Genomic DNA, 18,261 nt, shown 5'->3' on the forward strand with positions numbered 1-18,261 from the left:
GAAACCGAGTCGTTGCACTTTGTAACGGCCGTTTCGTTGCAACTCGTATCGATTCACGCGACGAACTGAACGATACGGCTGCACGAAGTATTTACGACGTTCGCGGCCGTCGAAGCAGTAGGTCAGCGCGATCCGCGCGAACTTTGACCTCTTACAAGCGAGATGCGCTATTTGCACTTCCGGCAATTCTTTCGTCCACCTGGTACACGGCGTATTACTCACAAGAACTCAAAATAGAGTTTATTTAAAGTCAAACGAAAAATGCTTTACTGTCCTATTTTTTAGCCTTTAAAACTAAGCATTTATAGCATTACGATTGTTAAGTTTCGATATTTTTATTATAAATCTGGCTGGAATTAATAAAAAAATGTAGAAATGAATAAAAATATGGAAAATCTAGATATCTATGCATTTTTTTCACATATCTTTGAATTGTTATTAAATATAATTTTCTTTGCAAAATGCTGATTGCATTTGTTGTGTGCACATTTCCATAATTTATGTTCTACGTGTATTACTACATTCTACATTAAATTTCATTATTTTTCCGTGGGAAAGGTAAATATATAGCATTCGCGATAGCGCGGAATGCGGAATCGGCTCGGATTTCAACATAATCGTCATTTACATGAGCACGTTGGCCCGTCGATTAATAATTAACTCACGCTCGCGGTCGATCAACGCGTCGGGTTAAACCAGCGCGTAGATTAGACTCGTCATTTCCGGAATCCCGACTGAGCTACATGCGCACGCCGCAGTTGAAAGTGCGGCAAGAAAGAGGCACCGTGCACCGTGAGAGATAGCCGCCCGATAATTTTATGCCTATTAAAAGCTTCGATTAATCTGAAGCTTACAAACTTGATATTAAATTTTATTACAACGGTACAACAGTATCGCAATAAACAAGTCTAATGAGTCGCTCTTTTACGGATTATATGCTTCCGCTAAGCAAGTTTAATGTTAACAGCATCGATTTTTACTTTGATCTATGTCAAATTATGATAAAATTTTATCAAATTTATATCGGTTTTATCTGTTGGATATACCATGTGTTATAGTCGATCCCGTATATCAACTTACAGAAATATAACTATCTCAGCTGCGCCACTTTCCCAGAAGAAGTGTTGTCACTGCAGAGAACAACGACAGTACACGCCCCTAACTGAGTCCCTCGAAAGATAACAATTCGTGAGAATGTCAAGCACTTGGAGACTAGAGAACTAACCGGTGGCCCACTTCGCCGCCCCATCGTGCACAATGAATTTCTTTCGACGGAAAAAGTTCGCCAATTGACGGCATGGATAATTTATTATTTCGAATCACGCATTGATTCAGATAGGAAAAGTGCCAGACGACTTTCTCGAATACGGTTTCTCTTTTCTAAGAGAGAAATGATATTGAATTAAGGTGCTGATTACTAATATCGAAGAATTTGAGACTTTTATGAAAATCTAAGAATGTAAAATCGAAAAAAAGATACTAAGAATTTGAAGCTTCACGATTCTATGTATCTGAATCTAGTCACCATAAATCTTGGAATGTGAAACATTTATTTAAATACGTATATGTAAGGAAAACTTGAACATCGGACATGAGAATTTCATAATTTATGAATCTATCGTTTGAATCACGACTCCGTGTATCTGTAGATCTTGGACTCCGGAACTTTGACAATTTAAACATCTAAGAATTCAAAGATTCCAACGTCTGATAATTTATAATTCTATCGCTCTAATCATACTCTATGGATCTTGAAATTTCAGATTTTGACTATTTAAATATCTAAAGATTTCAAAGTTTAGACATCAGACATGAGGGTTTGATAATTTATAAATCTACCGCTTTAATCATACTTCGAAAATTTCAGAATCACAAAAACTGGAATTCTCAGATCTGATAATTGGATAATCTGATTGTTATAACGTTCGCGCTCGTAGCAGAAATGCGAGCTAACAACGCAATGGCGACATAATGATACGTCTCGCGCGTAACGCGTTCACTGATCGTGCACGCTCTCCATCCATGAATTCATCGAACGTACGCGTAACGTGCTTCTAGTGCAAGATCACGGCGGTAATGTCGCGATAATTAAATCACCGCTGTCTTTACGACGCGCCTGAATATCAATCAGTCAGCCGAGCACAATAATTACATCTCGTCAAGAATCGCTCGTAGTGCTGCTTAGGTGACATTAAACCGTCTGAATGTACTTCGCGCACGCGGACGTTCTACCCAGATCTACTCCCCCGGACACGCACGTATCCTGCAGGATAACCATACGAGGAAGTACAAACAATCCATTGAACCGGTAAATAATAAGCTGATATTACGGTGAGCTTACGAGTCGATAATTGAAACAATTTGAATATCTCGGAGATGACCATATCGGTACTTAGATTTTCCGCAGCAGTGGTTTTCATGATTGCGTGTTAAAATTCGAGGAACGATTACCATTACAATTTTCGCATGTGCGAATTGTCTTACAGTTTCTGTAGGAAAATATATTTGATTGATTCTGAACATTGATTCTGAATCCTTTCAACTTTGCAAAAGCATATTTCAGAATTTTTGCAAATTTTAAAATTCAATTTTTAATTATTTTCTTCAATCATTTAAATGATACTAATATTTCTACACGCGTTTATAGAAATAGAATCGATAACTCACGCGCGTACGTGCAACTGTGGATGTTATTCCGGAAGAGAAAACAAACACGATTCGTTGAAATCACGTCGGACTGAAGAAGATTGAATCGATACAACGTAAGGGAAGAAAAAAGTTTGAAAGCCACTGACCGAACAGTTATCTGCATCGTAGCATCGTCATTCGTCGAATCAATCGTACGCGTTCACGATCAGCTCTAAGCGCATCAATTCCCGCCCAGAATACGTGCACCACATACTAATGCACCTTCTTCTCTCTCCCTTCTCCCTTTCTCTCGCGCACTAGAATCGCACATACGTCCGCGTTCTGTGTGCTCACAAGATATTTCTCCCGTGCACGTCACTGTAATTAGTCTTCAGGAAAGCAAAATATCGAACATCGGGCTCTGTTTGCAATCGAAGAATCCGCCGTCTACGCTCCCACTGGTTTTAGTCCGCATTCCCGGACTCGCGGTGCGTGCATTCCGCGACGGTATAGGCGTAAGCTATGTATATGCTTTATTAATCTCGATCCGCGCGAGGGGAGACGTCCACTTATACGCGAACGTACGATTCTACACGACGGAAGTCTGCGCTAGCCTCTCTCGCGTATAATCCCGCGCGACGCCACTTCGCTCATGCTGCGCGCAATTAAACCCAACGATATCTCAAGAGATTACATTCCCCTGTGTGACAGTCGCGCGAAATTCGCGCCATTGAATCTCGTAAACGGCGCGAGGTTCGTCGCTTAGTTACGATTTACAACGTCCGAAGCGCGCGGTAGCGCGGAAAGAACACGAACGACTAGATTAGTCGCGAGAAAGTCGCATTCTAATCTCTCTCTCTCTCTCTCTCTATCTCTTTTCCTCTAAAAACAACGTTTCCCTGAAAGCGTTGTGATTCGACTAAAATGCTGAAAGAAGTCCATTAGACGCGACGAAGCGAAAGACAAATGTTCGCGAGAGATGTTAACGGTGTGTCTATGGAAACCAAACAATCCGGATCGTAAAAGCGCCTTCAAGGCGGCGTTTCAAACAACAGCGGCGACGATGACAATCGACGACGAGTTCCCACGGGGGAGAAAGAGAGAGGGAGACAAACACGACCTATGGAAAATAGTGCAGCGGCTTTGTACTCCTCACGAAACGTCAGAAGTGGCACAGAGACTCCGCTAAGCGAGCGATGGTATTCGCCGCCAAGCGCCGACCCCATTCCTAAAACTTGTTGATGACCTCGACAAGATGTCACGCGTTGAGATTCCTCTCCTATTCCGTGAACTAAAATCCGTGTACTAAAATGATAATAATGCCCTAAATCCGTCAATAATTTCAACCCCACAAGCCATCGTTACAAAATGCAAATGCCTCTCCAAGCGCGATTAATCTGATGTAAAATATTATGAATCTTGAATCTATTCGCGAAATACATGCCTCTAATTTTCTATAATAACAAGAAAAATACCGATAAAAACGTAAGCTCTTAATTGTAACTTTATAATAAATTATAATAATTGTAAATATCGCCAAAAATATAAACAAAACTAAAGTGACTCATTTTTGACTCAATCTTTCTCTATTTTGAATATTTAAAAGAGCCCAAAATAAATCAAAACTAATTTTTCTCGTACTTTGATGATATTTGCAGTTATTACAACTAATTATAGTAATACAATGCTTGCAATTTGTGTTCTCTTTAGCCTTTCTTTCTTTTTAATTATAATTTTACATAAAAAACTTTTTTCTCCTATTTTAGGAACTTCCTACGATGAATGCTAATATCTATTATTTCATGTGGATGCACTGAACGGGCGCGAATAAACGAACGTAGGTGGCGAACTAACTTGTTAGGTGTATTCGCAATTGAAGAATTAACGCACTCTATGTAACGACGAGGACAGTGACGGGATCAATAATGAATCAATTTTCGTCCGCCCATCGTCGATTAGCGTCTACCGCGTAAGGCGCGACGAGATCCGAGCTCGTCCGGCGTGGGAAGACGTCCACGGTCGCGGCTTTCACCTTATGTAAGACAAACCGTCCGCGTAATAAAAATGACAGATCAAGCAAGTCGGGCCGTGCGCGTGTAAGTCGATTTTATCTGCCGGTGAAAATTTCGCGGGAGACCTAATTAGTGTCGGCAAGAGTTACTCAACGAATTCGAAACAATGAATTCAAGAATGTGACTCAATGAAGATGTTTTGCTCCAGTTAAATTCACACAAATAAGCTTTATTTCGGCGGAATTAATTAACTTGAATTATTAATTCAAGATTTAAATCTATCTGAAATTTTATGGTTCTGCCGTAATAATGAGCAGCAAAATGAATTACAAAAATTTACAATTACGCAGCTCAATAAGTTCCTTCTTACAGACCTCAATTTATTTTATCCGCTTTTCTGATTGTCAGGAAGCTCTTATCGCTCGATACACCTTTTAATTATACGATATAGCATCCAATCTTATTCAGCATTTAACGCACGTTCTTGTTCTCTTCCTATTATCGCTTCCGCGCCCCGTGATTATGATTTAAAAAGGGGGAAAGGAATTAGCGCACACAAATCTCGGAGGAGCCGACACGGCCGTTAACGAGCTATTGATTAAGCGACCCATTTATAAATATGACAGCGTTAATTACGAGCTTTATATCGATCGCGAATCGGACGACGCGGTGGCGAATTAATGGCGGTCCCGATTCAGCCGAAGTTGCGCTACGCAGATGGGACGGAAAGATGGCAATTTCTTACGCGTCGGATTCTAGCTCTCGACCGCGTCTAGCGGCGCTTGCGATTAAACCTGGTGATTAACCACTAACGATTATACGCTAGTCTTAACATAAATCGCTAATTTACAAACCTGTGCGCTGTCACGATGTAATTCATTAACCGATCGAATTCGCCAACCGGTTGATAGATCCAATGGCGCGTGTTTCGGAACGATTTGCAATTAAAATTCAAAAATTCCGTTCGATTATTACCATACGCAACAACTTGTAAAAATATGTAAAACGTTGATAAGCGCATTCTTTATGATCCTACAATCTATCAATTTATTGATCAACTAGCCAATTTTTGGCTTCGTCTCTTCATATTATTTACGCTATTTCCATCTTTATTGTTAAATTATTCTTCCGAAGTTTCTGAAACGGCATACCGGTTTATCGAATCGTCAAAGTACAAATTGTATAAAATCGACATTTGATCAACAGCTTTTATATATCTATTAAGAAATCCACCGTGTCATTGAAGCACTTTAATTTACAAAAAAAAGATAGCTCTAAAATCCGCAAATTTATTTCTTTACTTTTTAAATAGTTCTTTTCGCAACGATTTATGCCATTTCTCACTTCATAAATAAACGGTGTTAAACAAAAATATTATACCGTCAAAAAAATTATTTTGAAATAAATTAAATTGAAATTAGATTAAAAATGCAAAACTTTTCTTGTTAATTCAACATAAAGTTTATCTTATTCGTTATTTCTGTGTAACACCATTTAATTCGCGAAATTAAACGTGACTAAACGCAGGTACGTTCGACGCTTGATTGCAGGACGTGGCACACCGCGCGTAACCGCGGCTCTCGTGGGCGATGGAGAAGGTAGGTTGACCGCCACCCCGGTCCGTAAGGAGAGCATCGCCGCGAGAAGCAAGGAGGATCTCGCACAGGAGGCGGCTCTGGTCCTGCAGCAAGCGGACAGTCTTCAGTGCGTGGCGCGCGACAACCGGCGCAATCTGCCCGGTCGCTTCAGCACCCTACCGGCGCGTCGCAACAAGAAACGTCCCGAATTGCCGATCGATGTGAGACCGCGACGCAGCAGCGAGGAGATCGGCGCCACGACCGCGAGCGCGGACCTCGGCACTCCGCGCGCCAGGAAGAAGCCATTGGAAAGAAGTGTGAGCGATGCTAGCGCGAAGAAGCTGAAGGGCTCGCTCGCGCGCTTCTTCTCGCCGAAGTCGGAGAGACGCGGGAAGCCGGTCGGCCGGAGCGCGAGCGACGCCGGCGCTTGGACGCGCAGCGGCAAACGTAGCGGTAGCGAAAGCGAGGGCTCGCACTTGAGCGTCGTTAGTCAGCGAGTGAAAAAGCAGCTGTCGCCGATAATCGAGACGTCGCCGCACGTCGATCAACAGCCGTTCCACTTCGGCACCGCGAGCGCGGATCGCGAGAATAATAACCGACCCGTGCCGAAGAAAGCGAAGAAGCAAGAAGAGCGGACGAGTCCGACTATCGATGTCGACGACGTGATATCGCGCAACATCGAGACGAGCGAGACGACGATCGAGGAGACGACCAAAGTGCGCGACGAGCTTGCCGGCAGATCGCCCAGCAGAGAGGCCAAAGTGATCGAACACCACATCTTCGTCGAGGGCCGGGACGACGAAGAAAAGAACGAAACGGATCGGAAGGCCAAAGGAGCCAGCCGTGCTCCTTCACCCCCGAAAGAATTCAAGCAAGGGCGAGACGAAGTGGACAACGCGGGCGCGAATAGCATGCTGCACAGCAGCCGCTACGATCATCAGCAACGCAAAGAAGAATCCACCATTCACAAGATGATTCACCGACTATCGAACGACCGTTCGCCGCCACCGCAGCTGACGAGAACGATGGTTTCGCCGTCGCCGGGCTTCGGTCACAACAACAACCGACCGTTTTCCTACACTCGTCCGAACGATTCCTGCAGCCCGCCTCCGCCGTCGCCGGCGCAGACCAATGTCATCTACGCGCAAGTGCAGCCGGATAAGAAGAAAGCGCAGCGCAGTCATTCCGACAGCGACGAGGGCCTCGGTCTCGAGAGGAAAGACTCCTCGCGCGAAAACAGCCCGGCGGAGAAGGAGTATCGCAGGACCGACTATTCGTACAGCAACGACTTGCGTCGCAACAACGAAATCAACGCCTTCAAATCGAGATACGAGGAGGACCGCAAGAATGGCAGTCCCTTCGGCAAGAATTTGGGCGGCACGAAGGACTTCATCAGGACGACTGAAGTCACGAGGCGTCACGAGTTCGACGAGATCGACAGACGTCTCTACGACAAGCCCGAGAAATTCACATCGACTGTATTCGTGGATACTTCCGGCCGCGGCAGAGCCGACGGCATGGATGCTCGCCGTAGAGACAGCGGCGAGCTGTCATCGCGGCAGAATGATAGCGGAATCTCACGCAAAACGTCCGAATTGAGCGCGCGGCGGGATCTATTGGAATCCAGAATTAAATCTCGGCTCCTGGCCGACGAAATGTTCGCCGCCAAGAACGGCAACACCACTCACATACCGATAAAAAAATCGAGCGAGCACGAGATCATTGACAAGCCGATCGTGCCGTCGCCGGTCACGCCGAATCGGATCGCGTCGCCGAAACGCTACATGGACACCTACATCACGGAGACGCGCACCAACAGCAACGGCGAAAAGTACATCTTCGAGAAGGAAATACACGAGGACAACGGCAAGGTTTACGGCTACGAGAAAAAGATCAACAAAATTCCGACGAATGGTTACATCGACGCGAAGCCGCGGGACGGTTACACCGTGGAGACGAAAACGGACAAATACGGCGACAAGTATATCGTAGAAACACGCACGCACGAGGGTTACGCCGACAATTTCAAGCCGTTCCTGAGCGACCGGAGCCGCAGCAGCCCCGAAGAGAGATTGCAGAATATTCGAAACGGCGGCAGCCCGCCGTATAAATCGTCGCATTACCTGCCAGAGTCGCGAGAGAACGACGAGCTGTCGTCGCCGATCATCGCGAAGAAGCTGAATGAGCGCAAGTTTTCGAAGAGCGAGGATTTTCTGGACCGCGACAACCGGCCGATCGGCCGTGACGCCTATCTGCCGAAAACGAAGAAACCCTTCGAATCGATCCGCGGTATGAGCAAGTCGACGCAGCGGCTGGACGAGGTCGGCGAGAACGCCAGGGTGCGCGCGCTCAGAAGCGAATACACCACGCGGTCGCATGAAAATCTGAGCAGCCGGCCGGATTACATAAACGCGCGAGATATGAGACGCTCAACCGCATTGTTGAGCAGTCCGACGATAAACGGACGCAGGGAGCGATCGCCGTTCGCCAAGCGTCACCTGGACAGCCTGCGCGAGGGCCCGAACGACGATTACGATACCGACATCTCGCAGATGACGAGCAGCCAACTGGAATCCAAGTATTACACCAAGGAGACGCGCACTACGCAGAGATACACGAGCGGCAACAAGCACCCGATCCACGATGACTACGACAGCTCGCCGCCGCGAATACGCACCGACCGGTGCGGCGGATACAACTCCAGCCGATACGACTCGGACACCACAGCGCGCGACTCGATCCATTGCGAGACGCGCTACGACGAGACGCGTAACGCGAGAAAGGAGCACCGCAAGCTAGACGACGACCCGAAGAAGCCGCTTAGACGATCGCGCAACCGATTGGACTACTTCGACGACTCTGACAGTCCGCGAGGAAAGGTGTCTTCGGTTAGTCGATTGGAGACCTTCAATGAGAGTCCAACCAGACCGCCCAGAACCTATCACGAGGGCAAGTCGCGGCACGCGCGACAGGAAGTGCGCGGGCACGTCGAGCGCCGTCATCGCGAGACCAGGCTGAGCGATCCGGATCGCAAGGACCGACTGGCCGATTCCGGAATCGAGAACGATTATAGACGCGATTCGCAGGAGGCGGACAGGCGCGAGCAGCTCGAATCCGAAGACGAAGGCTTTGTCAGCCGGCAATTCATCAAGCACGAGCGACGGCACACCGATCGCAATATGAACCTGACGACGCCCACGTCCGAGCAGCGCAAGTACGACAAGTACGCGAACGGCGACGCGTCGTCGAAGCCGCCGCTGGTCACCGCGAAGCCGCCCACCGGCGCCGCCGACAAGAAGTACGAGAAGAAGGCGGCGAAGAAGAGCGGCACCATGAGCAAGGTCAAACAGCTGTTCAGCAAGAAGGAGAAGAAAGCGAAGGAGGAGAAGAGCAAGAAAGGCGCGAGGAGCGGCAGCAGCGGTGCCTTGACCGACGACGAGGTGACTATGAGGTATCGAGAGTACCGCGGCGATCAGCTGAGGAGCGCCAAGAGCGCGCGCGATTTGGGCAGCGACATCAATCAGGTGAGTCGTCTTTTTTTTCTCTTTCCGTGTGCGATCGTAACCGCGCGAGGTTAACTAACTCAGGGTTAAGGCCCTGTTCAGCCGAACGCGCGAGGTTACATCGACCGATGATGGCCGATGATTGATTGATTTTGGCATCCCGGCTCCGGCTCGACCGGTGAATCGGGCGTCAAGAAAGGTCAACGGAATCGCGTAGATGCATCGTAGTCGTATCGGTAGGAAAAAAAGCGGTATACTGCAAGTTTTCGTACAAGAAGATATAGCCATTAGCGAAGAAAAAAAGAATTATTTATGCGTAAAATGAGGAAAATGATTGTTTCATGTTTATGAAAAGCGATTAAAAGTATATTTTTGTGATTTAAATTGACAAAATACCAATAAAATCTATAGAAAACCGTAAACTAAATGTAAAAAGCAATTTTATTTTTCATTTTGTTAATTGTAAAAATATTTTTCTCAACAATATCATAATGTATTTATGTTCAATTTTACGAGATAAATCAACATCTTCAGAAAAGAAAAAATCTGAATGGGTCATAAATCTAACTAATTCGGTTCGTACTACTACTTATATTGATATTAATAAAAAATCTTAAAAAATATAAATTAAATTTGTTGAAAATAGCAAATCAAATATGAAAAATAATTTTAAATATCTATATTATCTTAACCGCTAAAATTTGTTCTCAAAATTTTTCCTCAAAACTTGGTAATCAAATAATATATTTCCATCTTCACAAGATAAGCCAACACCTTTCGGAGAAGAAAAAAAATGTGAATACATGAGTCATAAATCTAACTTATTCGTTTCGAGTTAACATCGTGCGCTGTATTTCCGGGGTTTTCCGAGTCTCAATATTATGCGCGCGAATAGAATGTTATACGGTAATATATCTAGTCGATCGCACGATCGTAAATGATCGCGTTTCAGGCGTGTCATTCCCGTTACTCCGAAAAGAGAGATAAGGCTCATGCAGCGTTAATCAGGATGACCACAGTGCACGTGACGTGAGAATCGTACAGGGCGTTACGCGATTCTTGTTCCGTTCTCGCCATATTTATGCGATTGTCGCGGATTATCCGGAAAGAGACCGTGCATAGTCTCGCTTCCGCGATCGGCCGTCGAATAATTTTCCCCGAGTTTTCGCGCGCGAAGATAATCCGACGACGACATCTTCGACGCGATGCGAACCGGAAGTTAGCCGATAATTGGGCCCCAACTCGTCGTCGACTGCCGTTGCAATTGCGTCACGCCTAACTGTACACCTTAGCCGACCTCACCAGCACGATCGCGCTGAAAAGCGCAACTTTAGCTCAACGGGCGAGCACGCGGTAGGATTACCGTCGCCCACGCCCGCTTTTCGGAGTATTTGTCATGCGGATACACGCGAGCCGCGACAAGACAACGCGACACTCCCGCGACTCGATCCTGCAGAGAAAGACTCTCTGGCACGTATGATGAACCGACTTGGCTCGCGCGTTCTCATATCGCGCACATAATGACATTTATATGCATAATCTCCCGTATAAAATGCGATAGTTACCGTTCCTTGACATTGTATAATCTTTGTACGTAAATATAATTAGTTGATAAATTTTATGAAGCATCTTATGTAAAATCTGATTATACACTGGACGGATTTAGCACACTTTAGTGTCGGACGAAAAAGTCTGTTTACTACTAATATATATGATTTTTTTAAGACTCGCGCAAAGCTAGAACTTAATTAAAAATAAAAATAAATAAAAAATTGCACATCTCATATTATTAATATTTAATTGTTACAAACTAACTGCCTGGCAACTTGATCCATTTTTACGTGACGTTATTCGTCTCGAAATTGCTGCGTCTAATTCATTTACCACCACGACAATAGACAGTTACGAATGTTATTGTTAGGCTCGAGTCTGCACGCGGCACGACAGGCTCGTCGATCTCGCTATTTAAGCGGGATAGACGTTAACTCCGTAACGGAGCTTTCGCTGTCGGACGTCGCCGGGGTCCCGTATGAAGAGTAATGATACGGCGTCCGCGAGCGATCATCGACATAAAAGCCCAGTGCCTCCTCTCTTGGGAAACACGGAGCCGCGGCCGCGAGATTCACCGGACGTAACATTTAACCCGAATGATAGATAATTCCCCGCTCGCCGTGTGGCCCGAGGAGATTTTTCCTTGCAGTAAATCAACCGAGCGATCGTTATTCCTCGATTGCGCAACTCGTCAGGACTGCACAGGCAGTTATTCAATTCCGCGAGGATTCGACGACGTGCGATGAATAAAGTACAAGCGTACGAATGATGGCATATTTTTCGTTCCGCGTTTTGATTTCGTTTTGAAATCGATTAAACTCGATACTCCGGTTACCGCGATTCGTTCAAAGTGCAGCGAACTGGCTAGCCGCCCCGACAGACAGCGGTGAGCGCTCGCGGCTCCAATTTCCCGTGATCCTCCAACTCGATTGCGCCCGAGCGCGTGTTATTAACACGCGTTTCTCGCCGCCGCACTCGTCCGAGTCGATTTACCGCGCGGGAGTCGCGCGCGTTTACAGCCGTAACGATTTGCGGCGTGGCGGCGAAGGTCGAGCAGTTGCGGCGGCTGCGGCCGCAGTGTTTTGCAAGCGCGCGGGTAACGGCGTCAGGTGAACGCACGAATATAAAATATCGACGTCATTATCTAATTAGACGAACACGCTGTAAATAACTCTTGGTACACCACGTTTGTCGCCGCCGCTAGTGTTTGTGTAGAAAGGGAGACAAAGTTATCGCGCGTTCCGGCGCTCGTTCGCAACGATTCGCGCGAATGAGCATTTTCGCCACGCAAGAGTCGTGAGAGTCGCTCGTTGATGACAGTTGATGGCTCGCGAAATACCTGCGCAAAACTGGTCTTTTAACTTTGCTGCAAGTGCCGAAAGAATAAGCAGCTATGACGATTTGTTTTAACAGTCATCCTTGGTATTTCGTTAATAAATATTGAATTGATAATTTATTGGTTTTCAACTGTTCGTTCAAAATAACTCGAATATAGTTTATGCATTGTTATTATAGTTGAATCTATTTCTCCGTTCGAACTTCTTTTTTCTCATTTTTCGCTTAGATCCACATCAAACGGGAATTCGATCGAAATGATGGTAAAATTAGGATTAGTCGGTTAAATTTTAATCTTTAATTTGCAATCTCAATGTCTAATGTATAATCTGATACGGACTTCGCACCAACCATCTTACTGTTTTCCGACTATCTTACATTTGATAGATGACTGTGTGATCGCATGATCATGCATAGAAAGAGAAAGTCATCTATCAAATGTAAGATAATGTCTAAACAGTACGCGGCAAAACGAGAGAAAAATCGAAGGAAAGAATCGAGGAGTTTAAAATATATAAATAATATGTATTTTAAAATATTAATGATTTGTTTTTATATCTAAGATTTCTTTATAATCAAATATATCGCGCAATCTCCCGACGGAATAACAGAGATATACTTCGCAGTATTATATTCAGTACGATCGATACTCTATTAATTTCATCACGTCCGGAACGAATCGACGCGTTGTTCGAAAGAATTGGCCCGGACAACCCAGTAACTCGCCGTAGATTGATACACGTGCCGCGGAAGATGTTGAATAGCTTGTACCGGCGCGATCGTGTCAGTGCCATCGCCATCGATGAGAGATTAATAGACCACAGCGTGTCGTCGTCAGATCGGAAAGCTGCCGATCCCTAAAAAGAAGCTACAATAGTAAAGAAGGCGAGCGTGAAACGCGTCCGTGACGGTCTCACGGTGGGTCGGCGTGTCGTTACACAACGCATTACACCGGCGCTCGGGCTGACAGGTGTTTGTGCGTCGTGTGTGCGCGGGCGCGCGCGCGAGAGTGAATTGAACCGAGACGGCGTTTCGAATTTACACACTGCGCCGCGATCGCGGCCGTAGGCTAATGATCGCGTCTCGTCTCGCGGGTGTGTACGCGCGATCGGGCGTGTTTGCGCGCCTAAGCCCGTTATTAGGACATTTATCTCGCCGGACAATCTATTTATTGAATCTAATTCGCTCGCTCGCTCACCGCGCTCGCTCTTCTCATTCGCCACGTCATTATCCCCTTCGCCCAATCTCACGCGTACCGTTTTCTCCGTCATTCCGCCTCCGTGTAATCTCGACGGCCGACCGGGCTGCTTTCGCACTTCGTCATTAATCGCGGGCCACGTCGCCCTGGGACACGACGAAACCCATTTGCCTCTCCCGCCGCTCGACGACGAACACGACCGACGCGTTTTCGCTCGTTCGCCGGCCATCGAAACCGTATCCTCCTTCTCCACCTCCTTTTTCTCTCTTCTCACCGAACGAGTTACACGAATAGGAGCAAACGGACCGCAGCATGCACCGACGGAGTGTCCGCTCGTTCTCGGCGGAGGTTCAGTTTTCTCACGGTGGGACCCGGGACTTCGTTGCGTAACTGCGCAATGCGAAATTATAAGGCGTTAAGTATCATTTTTCCAATGTGAAAGTGCCGAGGTCTTTTTGGCCGAGGCCAGTTTTTTTTTATCGCTGTTATTAAATTTACGGTTTAAGACTTGCCCATATTTCCAAAAAACATGAAATATTAATATAATTATATAATATAAAATGTACAAAATAAAAAACAATTAATAATATACAATGTATAAACTGAATCACTTCTGTGAGTTTTGCTACTTTTATTAATTCCACAAATCTAGCTTAAATTGTAGGCAATTATTGAAAAAAAAAAACCGACATTTTATCATATTCGTAAAAATATATTCCAAATATAATTATTTGATTGAATTATATGAAATGTATTGCTATACTCGTTGTATAAAATATTGAACTCGATACATAGTTTCATGATTTCCCAACTGCGCACATATCAAGATCGTCGCAGGTGTCCGCGCGCGAATCGAGTAGCGTGTAAAGCTGGACGCGCTCGCGGCTGGAGGCTGTGCGCGCGCGCGAGAGAGAGATGATCGAGCATTATCGTATCTCGGAACACCCACGCGCGCGGCGACGAAGGAAAGAACGGGAAAGATAGTGTCGTGGCCAATCCGATCCACGCCCAGGTGCAAAGACACATGCTCTCTCGCTTCACCATCGCTTCACGGCTGCGCTTCGCTTCGCTTCACGGAGGTGAGGGTGCTTTCGCAACGACGTAGCGAAATGGAGACGGAAGACGGACGGGAAGAGAAGGATAGAGGGCCGGGGAGGGCATGCGCAAAAAAAGGCCCATTAACTTCTACCGTAACCCGGCAGGAGAGGTGCGGATCCCCGTGGCGCGGCTTGCCTTATGCCGCGCTAATTAATAATAAATGGCCGTAAAACGAAAAGAGTATCCTTTATTTTGTGCCGCCGCGCTGCCGCCACCGCCGCGTAGAGAGCCCCGGTCCTTCCTGACTGCGCTTTTTAGACGGTCCGCGTTCTAGCTCCGCCGGCGTATCGGACTTTTCTTTCAAGCGCCAACATTTTGCCGTCCACTTGCGTAACGTCGATGATCGTGAATCACTCGAATGTCTCACTTTCGTCACGCGCTCATTCGCGGAACTCGCGCGCTATCGCATCGCGCTCAGTTCGAACGTTGAATCGCACGTAACGCTGTATTGAGTTGTAAGTTATGTTACTTCGCGCGTAATCTCTGATTGTCCGTAGGGCATTTATCCGAGGATAGAATAAATCTATCTATATCTATCTGCGTATCTATCTATCTACCTTGCTCGCCGATTAATACCGTCGTGTTTCGCGGTAGCCGCTCGGGACAATTGCTTGTGCGTACGATATCTGGTTGTGTGGTAACAGCGATAGTTACGTACCGTCGCCGTTGCACGTGTTACCCAGTCGCGTGATCTTTTTCTCAAGCGCGATATCGTTCATAAATGCGCGAATAACGCAGTCCGCTGGAGAGAAGTGACCTTTAATTCGAAGTTGTCTTTTTGCTACAAATTGATATAGACAGTTTGAGAGACGTGAGATCATAAACAGTGATTTCCTTCTCGATATAGAGCTATTTGAGCTCGTAAAGTATACAAGATTCAATCCGATTGAATCAGCAATCCCCACTTGATTAATAACATTGCTATTCGTAGTCTGGAACTAATGTGTTATAAGTAACCAATATTGCACACGCACACACAATTACGGTAGTATAGTAATAATATTCTTTTCAATATAATGGAATATATAGCTATTACCGCGAGATTAAATATCGGTGAGAAAATTATTCATTAATATATTACGTAACAAGCGTGCTGTATAAATTTTTATTTAAAAAATCAATATATAATTCTCTCGTTTAATTTGATAATTATATGAAGAAATCGCGATGGAACTTTTTCCCGACGCTTGCGGCAACATCGCTACACACCTATCGCAAATATTTCCGACGCGGAAATTTCAATCGCACGCTGCGTTCGGCATTCGAATTCGCCGGGACCGCGCGGATTTCGCGGAGAAGTGAACGTACATGCTCGCCTCGTCGAAAGGATCAGTCTCTATCGACGGGGGAGATCCCTGGTATGCAGCGGCGGGCCCACACCTCTTCGCCACCGTGCACATTTCACCCACGAGCTGACCTACACACGGACGCACACCCACCCACCCGTAACGCGCGCGCCGCCGAGGGAACCCGTATCCCGTTTCCATCGAAAGTTCACACTAATGGCATTTGCTCTACACACCGTGTGTACTTACACCCGGCCGCGACCGGCCCATTACAATTTATTAGCTCGCCCGGCGCACGGGTGTGTTCGCGGCTCTGTACAACGACCCGATATACCGGATTGAGTTGGCCGATATTGGCGCTTTTTGCGCGCCTCGCCGATAGCCGATGTATCTGCACGCGCCGCAACTCGATCGAGCGTGATTGCGCTCGTGTTATACGGGCGGATAAATATGTATAGGAATAAAATGTGAAAAAAATTATGAATAAAGCATATAATATCCGCGATAAAATGACACATTAAAAAGACAAAATAGGAAACAGAGAACGACGATATGTGCTTGCGAGATTAGATCGAGACATTTTAATGACTCGCGTCGCGCATTGAGAAGGGCGATCGGCCGAGGTGATAATGAAGAGAATAAAATCGGAGCTACGTAATGAGATGCTAAATTCCTGCGAATCATCGAGGATCGCAGCGCCAGTTGTGTGTCGCGATTCCGCGAGAGAAAGAGAGAAACGGATAGTGGAGGGCGAGAAGGAAATGGGCTTGCTAAGAACATTTTCCTCGGGAGAGAACATGCTTTGGAAGCTAGATGCACTTTGCTTTATGGTAGGCGGATCATTCACACCTCCACTCCGGCCAGGCCGGTTGTTGTGCGCCTGGGTTAAAGGAAAGGAGCAGCCGGGGGACTACATGTAGGAACTGGATCGCATTCCCCGCTCCGTGGGGTATAAAACCGCTGAGATAATATTGCCAGATAGGTTATTTATTGATATCTCGGGCTTAGGCTGCCTCTCTTAGCCACGATGCTCTATGCCCGGTGTGCCATCACGGAAACCTTCCGCGAGATCGCATAATATCCCGCCACGTTAGTCCGGCCGCTTCCACGCTGCTATACAGAGCGTGCTAAAACACGATTATCCTTCTAATAACTGATTCTCTCACTAATTTGCAATATACTTTTCCTCGGTGAAAGTATATTGGAGCATCAAACATTTCTGAGTTACATTTGAAGAAGAAACATTTTTCGCAAATTTCAAGTAAACAAATTACTAGCAAAATCATTTTCTGAATTAATTTCAAATGGACTTTGTTTTAATAATATTTTAATGTGAAACTTAGTTAAAAATGAAAATTAGAAAAGTGCGATAAACAATTTGATTTCTCTTGATATTTACGCTAAAGAAAAATTGATTACAAATTAATCCAATCTATTGTTGAAAGGATATTCGGAAGATTTGCGACACCCTGTATATACAAAACTACCCGTGTAACATCCTGCTGGGAAGCCAGGGTACCGTTGATAGCCCTGAGAGATGTGCGATTTGCCTCGGTATAAACTTCGTCAAGACCCACGACTCCGATCCGCAACGACGAATCCCTAGGTAGCGCGATTGGTGCTCCTTTTCGATTGATACGATAGTTCGTAAATGTTTATGACATTCAGACCCGTTACATCATACCCGTTACGAATTTTATCTCTAAACGTCATAAACTTAATTAATAGAGATGTCGAAATAAAACGAGATCTAGCTTTCTGTTTCATTCAATGAAATAAAATTCATTCATAAAATTCAAGAAATTTAATTATATCTTTTTATGATTTCAAAATTTAATAACCAACAGCCGTTTACTTTCAATTGCTTATAAGCCAAAGACTGTTAGTATCTCGACATGGCCTCTAAAAAAATGAAGAGAAGATATAAAGGTTCGAAAAATAAATTTGTAGTTCAAGATAAAAAATCAATTATAAAAATTACAAATGAACATCATGTGAGATTCTAGTGTCCTCTTTAAAAAAGTCTATAAACGAGATAGACTTGCGGCGGACGTGAGACACTCTGCATACGCA

The 18,261-nt window shown here is 45.5% G+C and overlaps 1 protein-coding gene across 1 annotated transcript in view; it reads left to right on the top strand.

Moving 5' to 3' along the window:
- blo (bloated) overlaps positions 1-18,261 on the top strand; it is a 110,125-nt gene that overhangs the window by 14,249 nt on the left and 77,615 nt on the right. The window contains exon 3 of the mRNA XM_012375227.2: positions 6,191-9,741. Within this exon, the coding sequence (XP_012230650.1) occupies positions 6,191-9,741 (3,551 nt within the window). The remainder of the gene's footprint in view (positions 1-6,190; positions 9,742-18,261) is intronic.

The sequence above is a fragment of the Linepithema humile genome, chromosome 6 (assembly GCF_040581485.1).
Source record: "Linepithema humile isolate Giens D197 chromosome 6, Lhum_UNIL_v1.0, whole genome shotgun sequence".
Taxonomy (NCBI): domain Eukaryota; kingdom Metazoa; phylum Arthropoda; class Insecta; order Hymenoptera; family Formicidae; genus Linepithema; species Linepithema humile.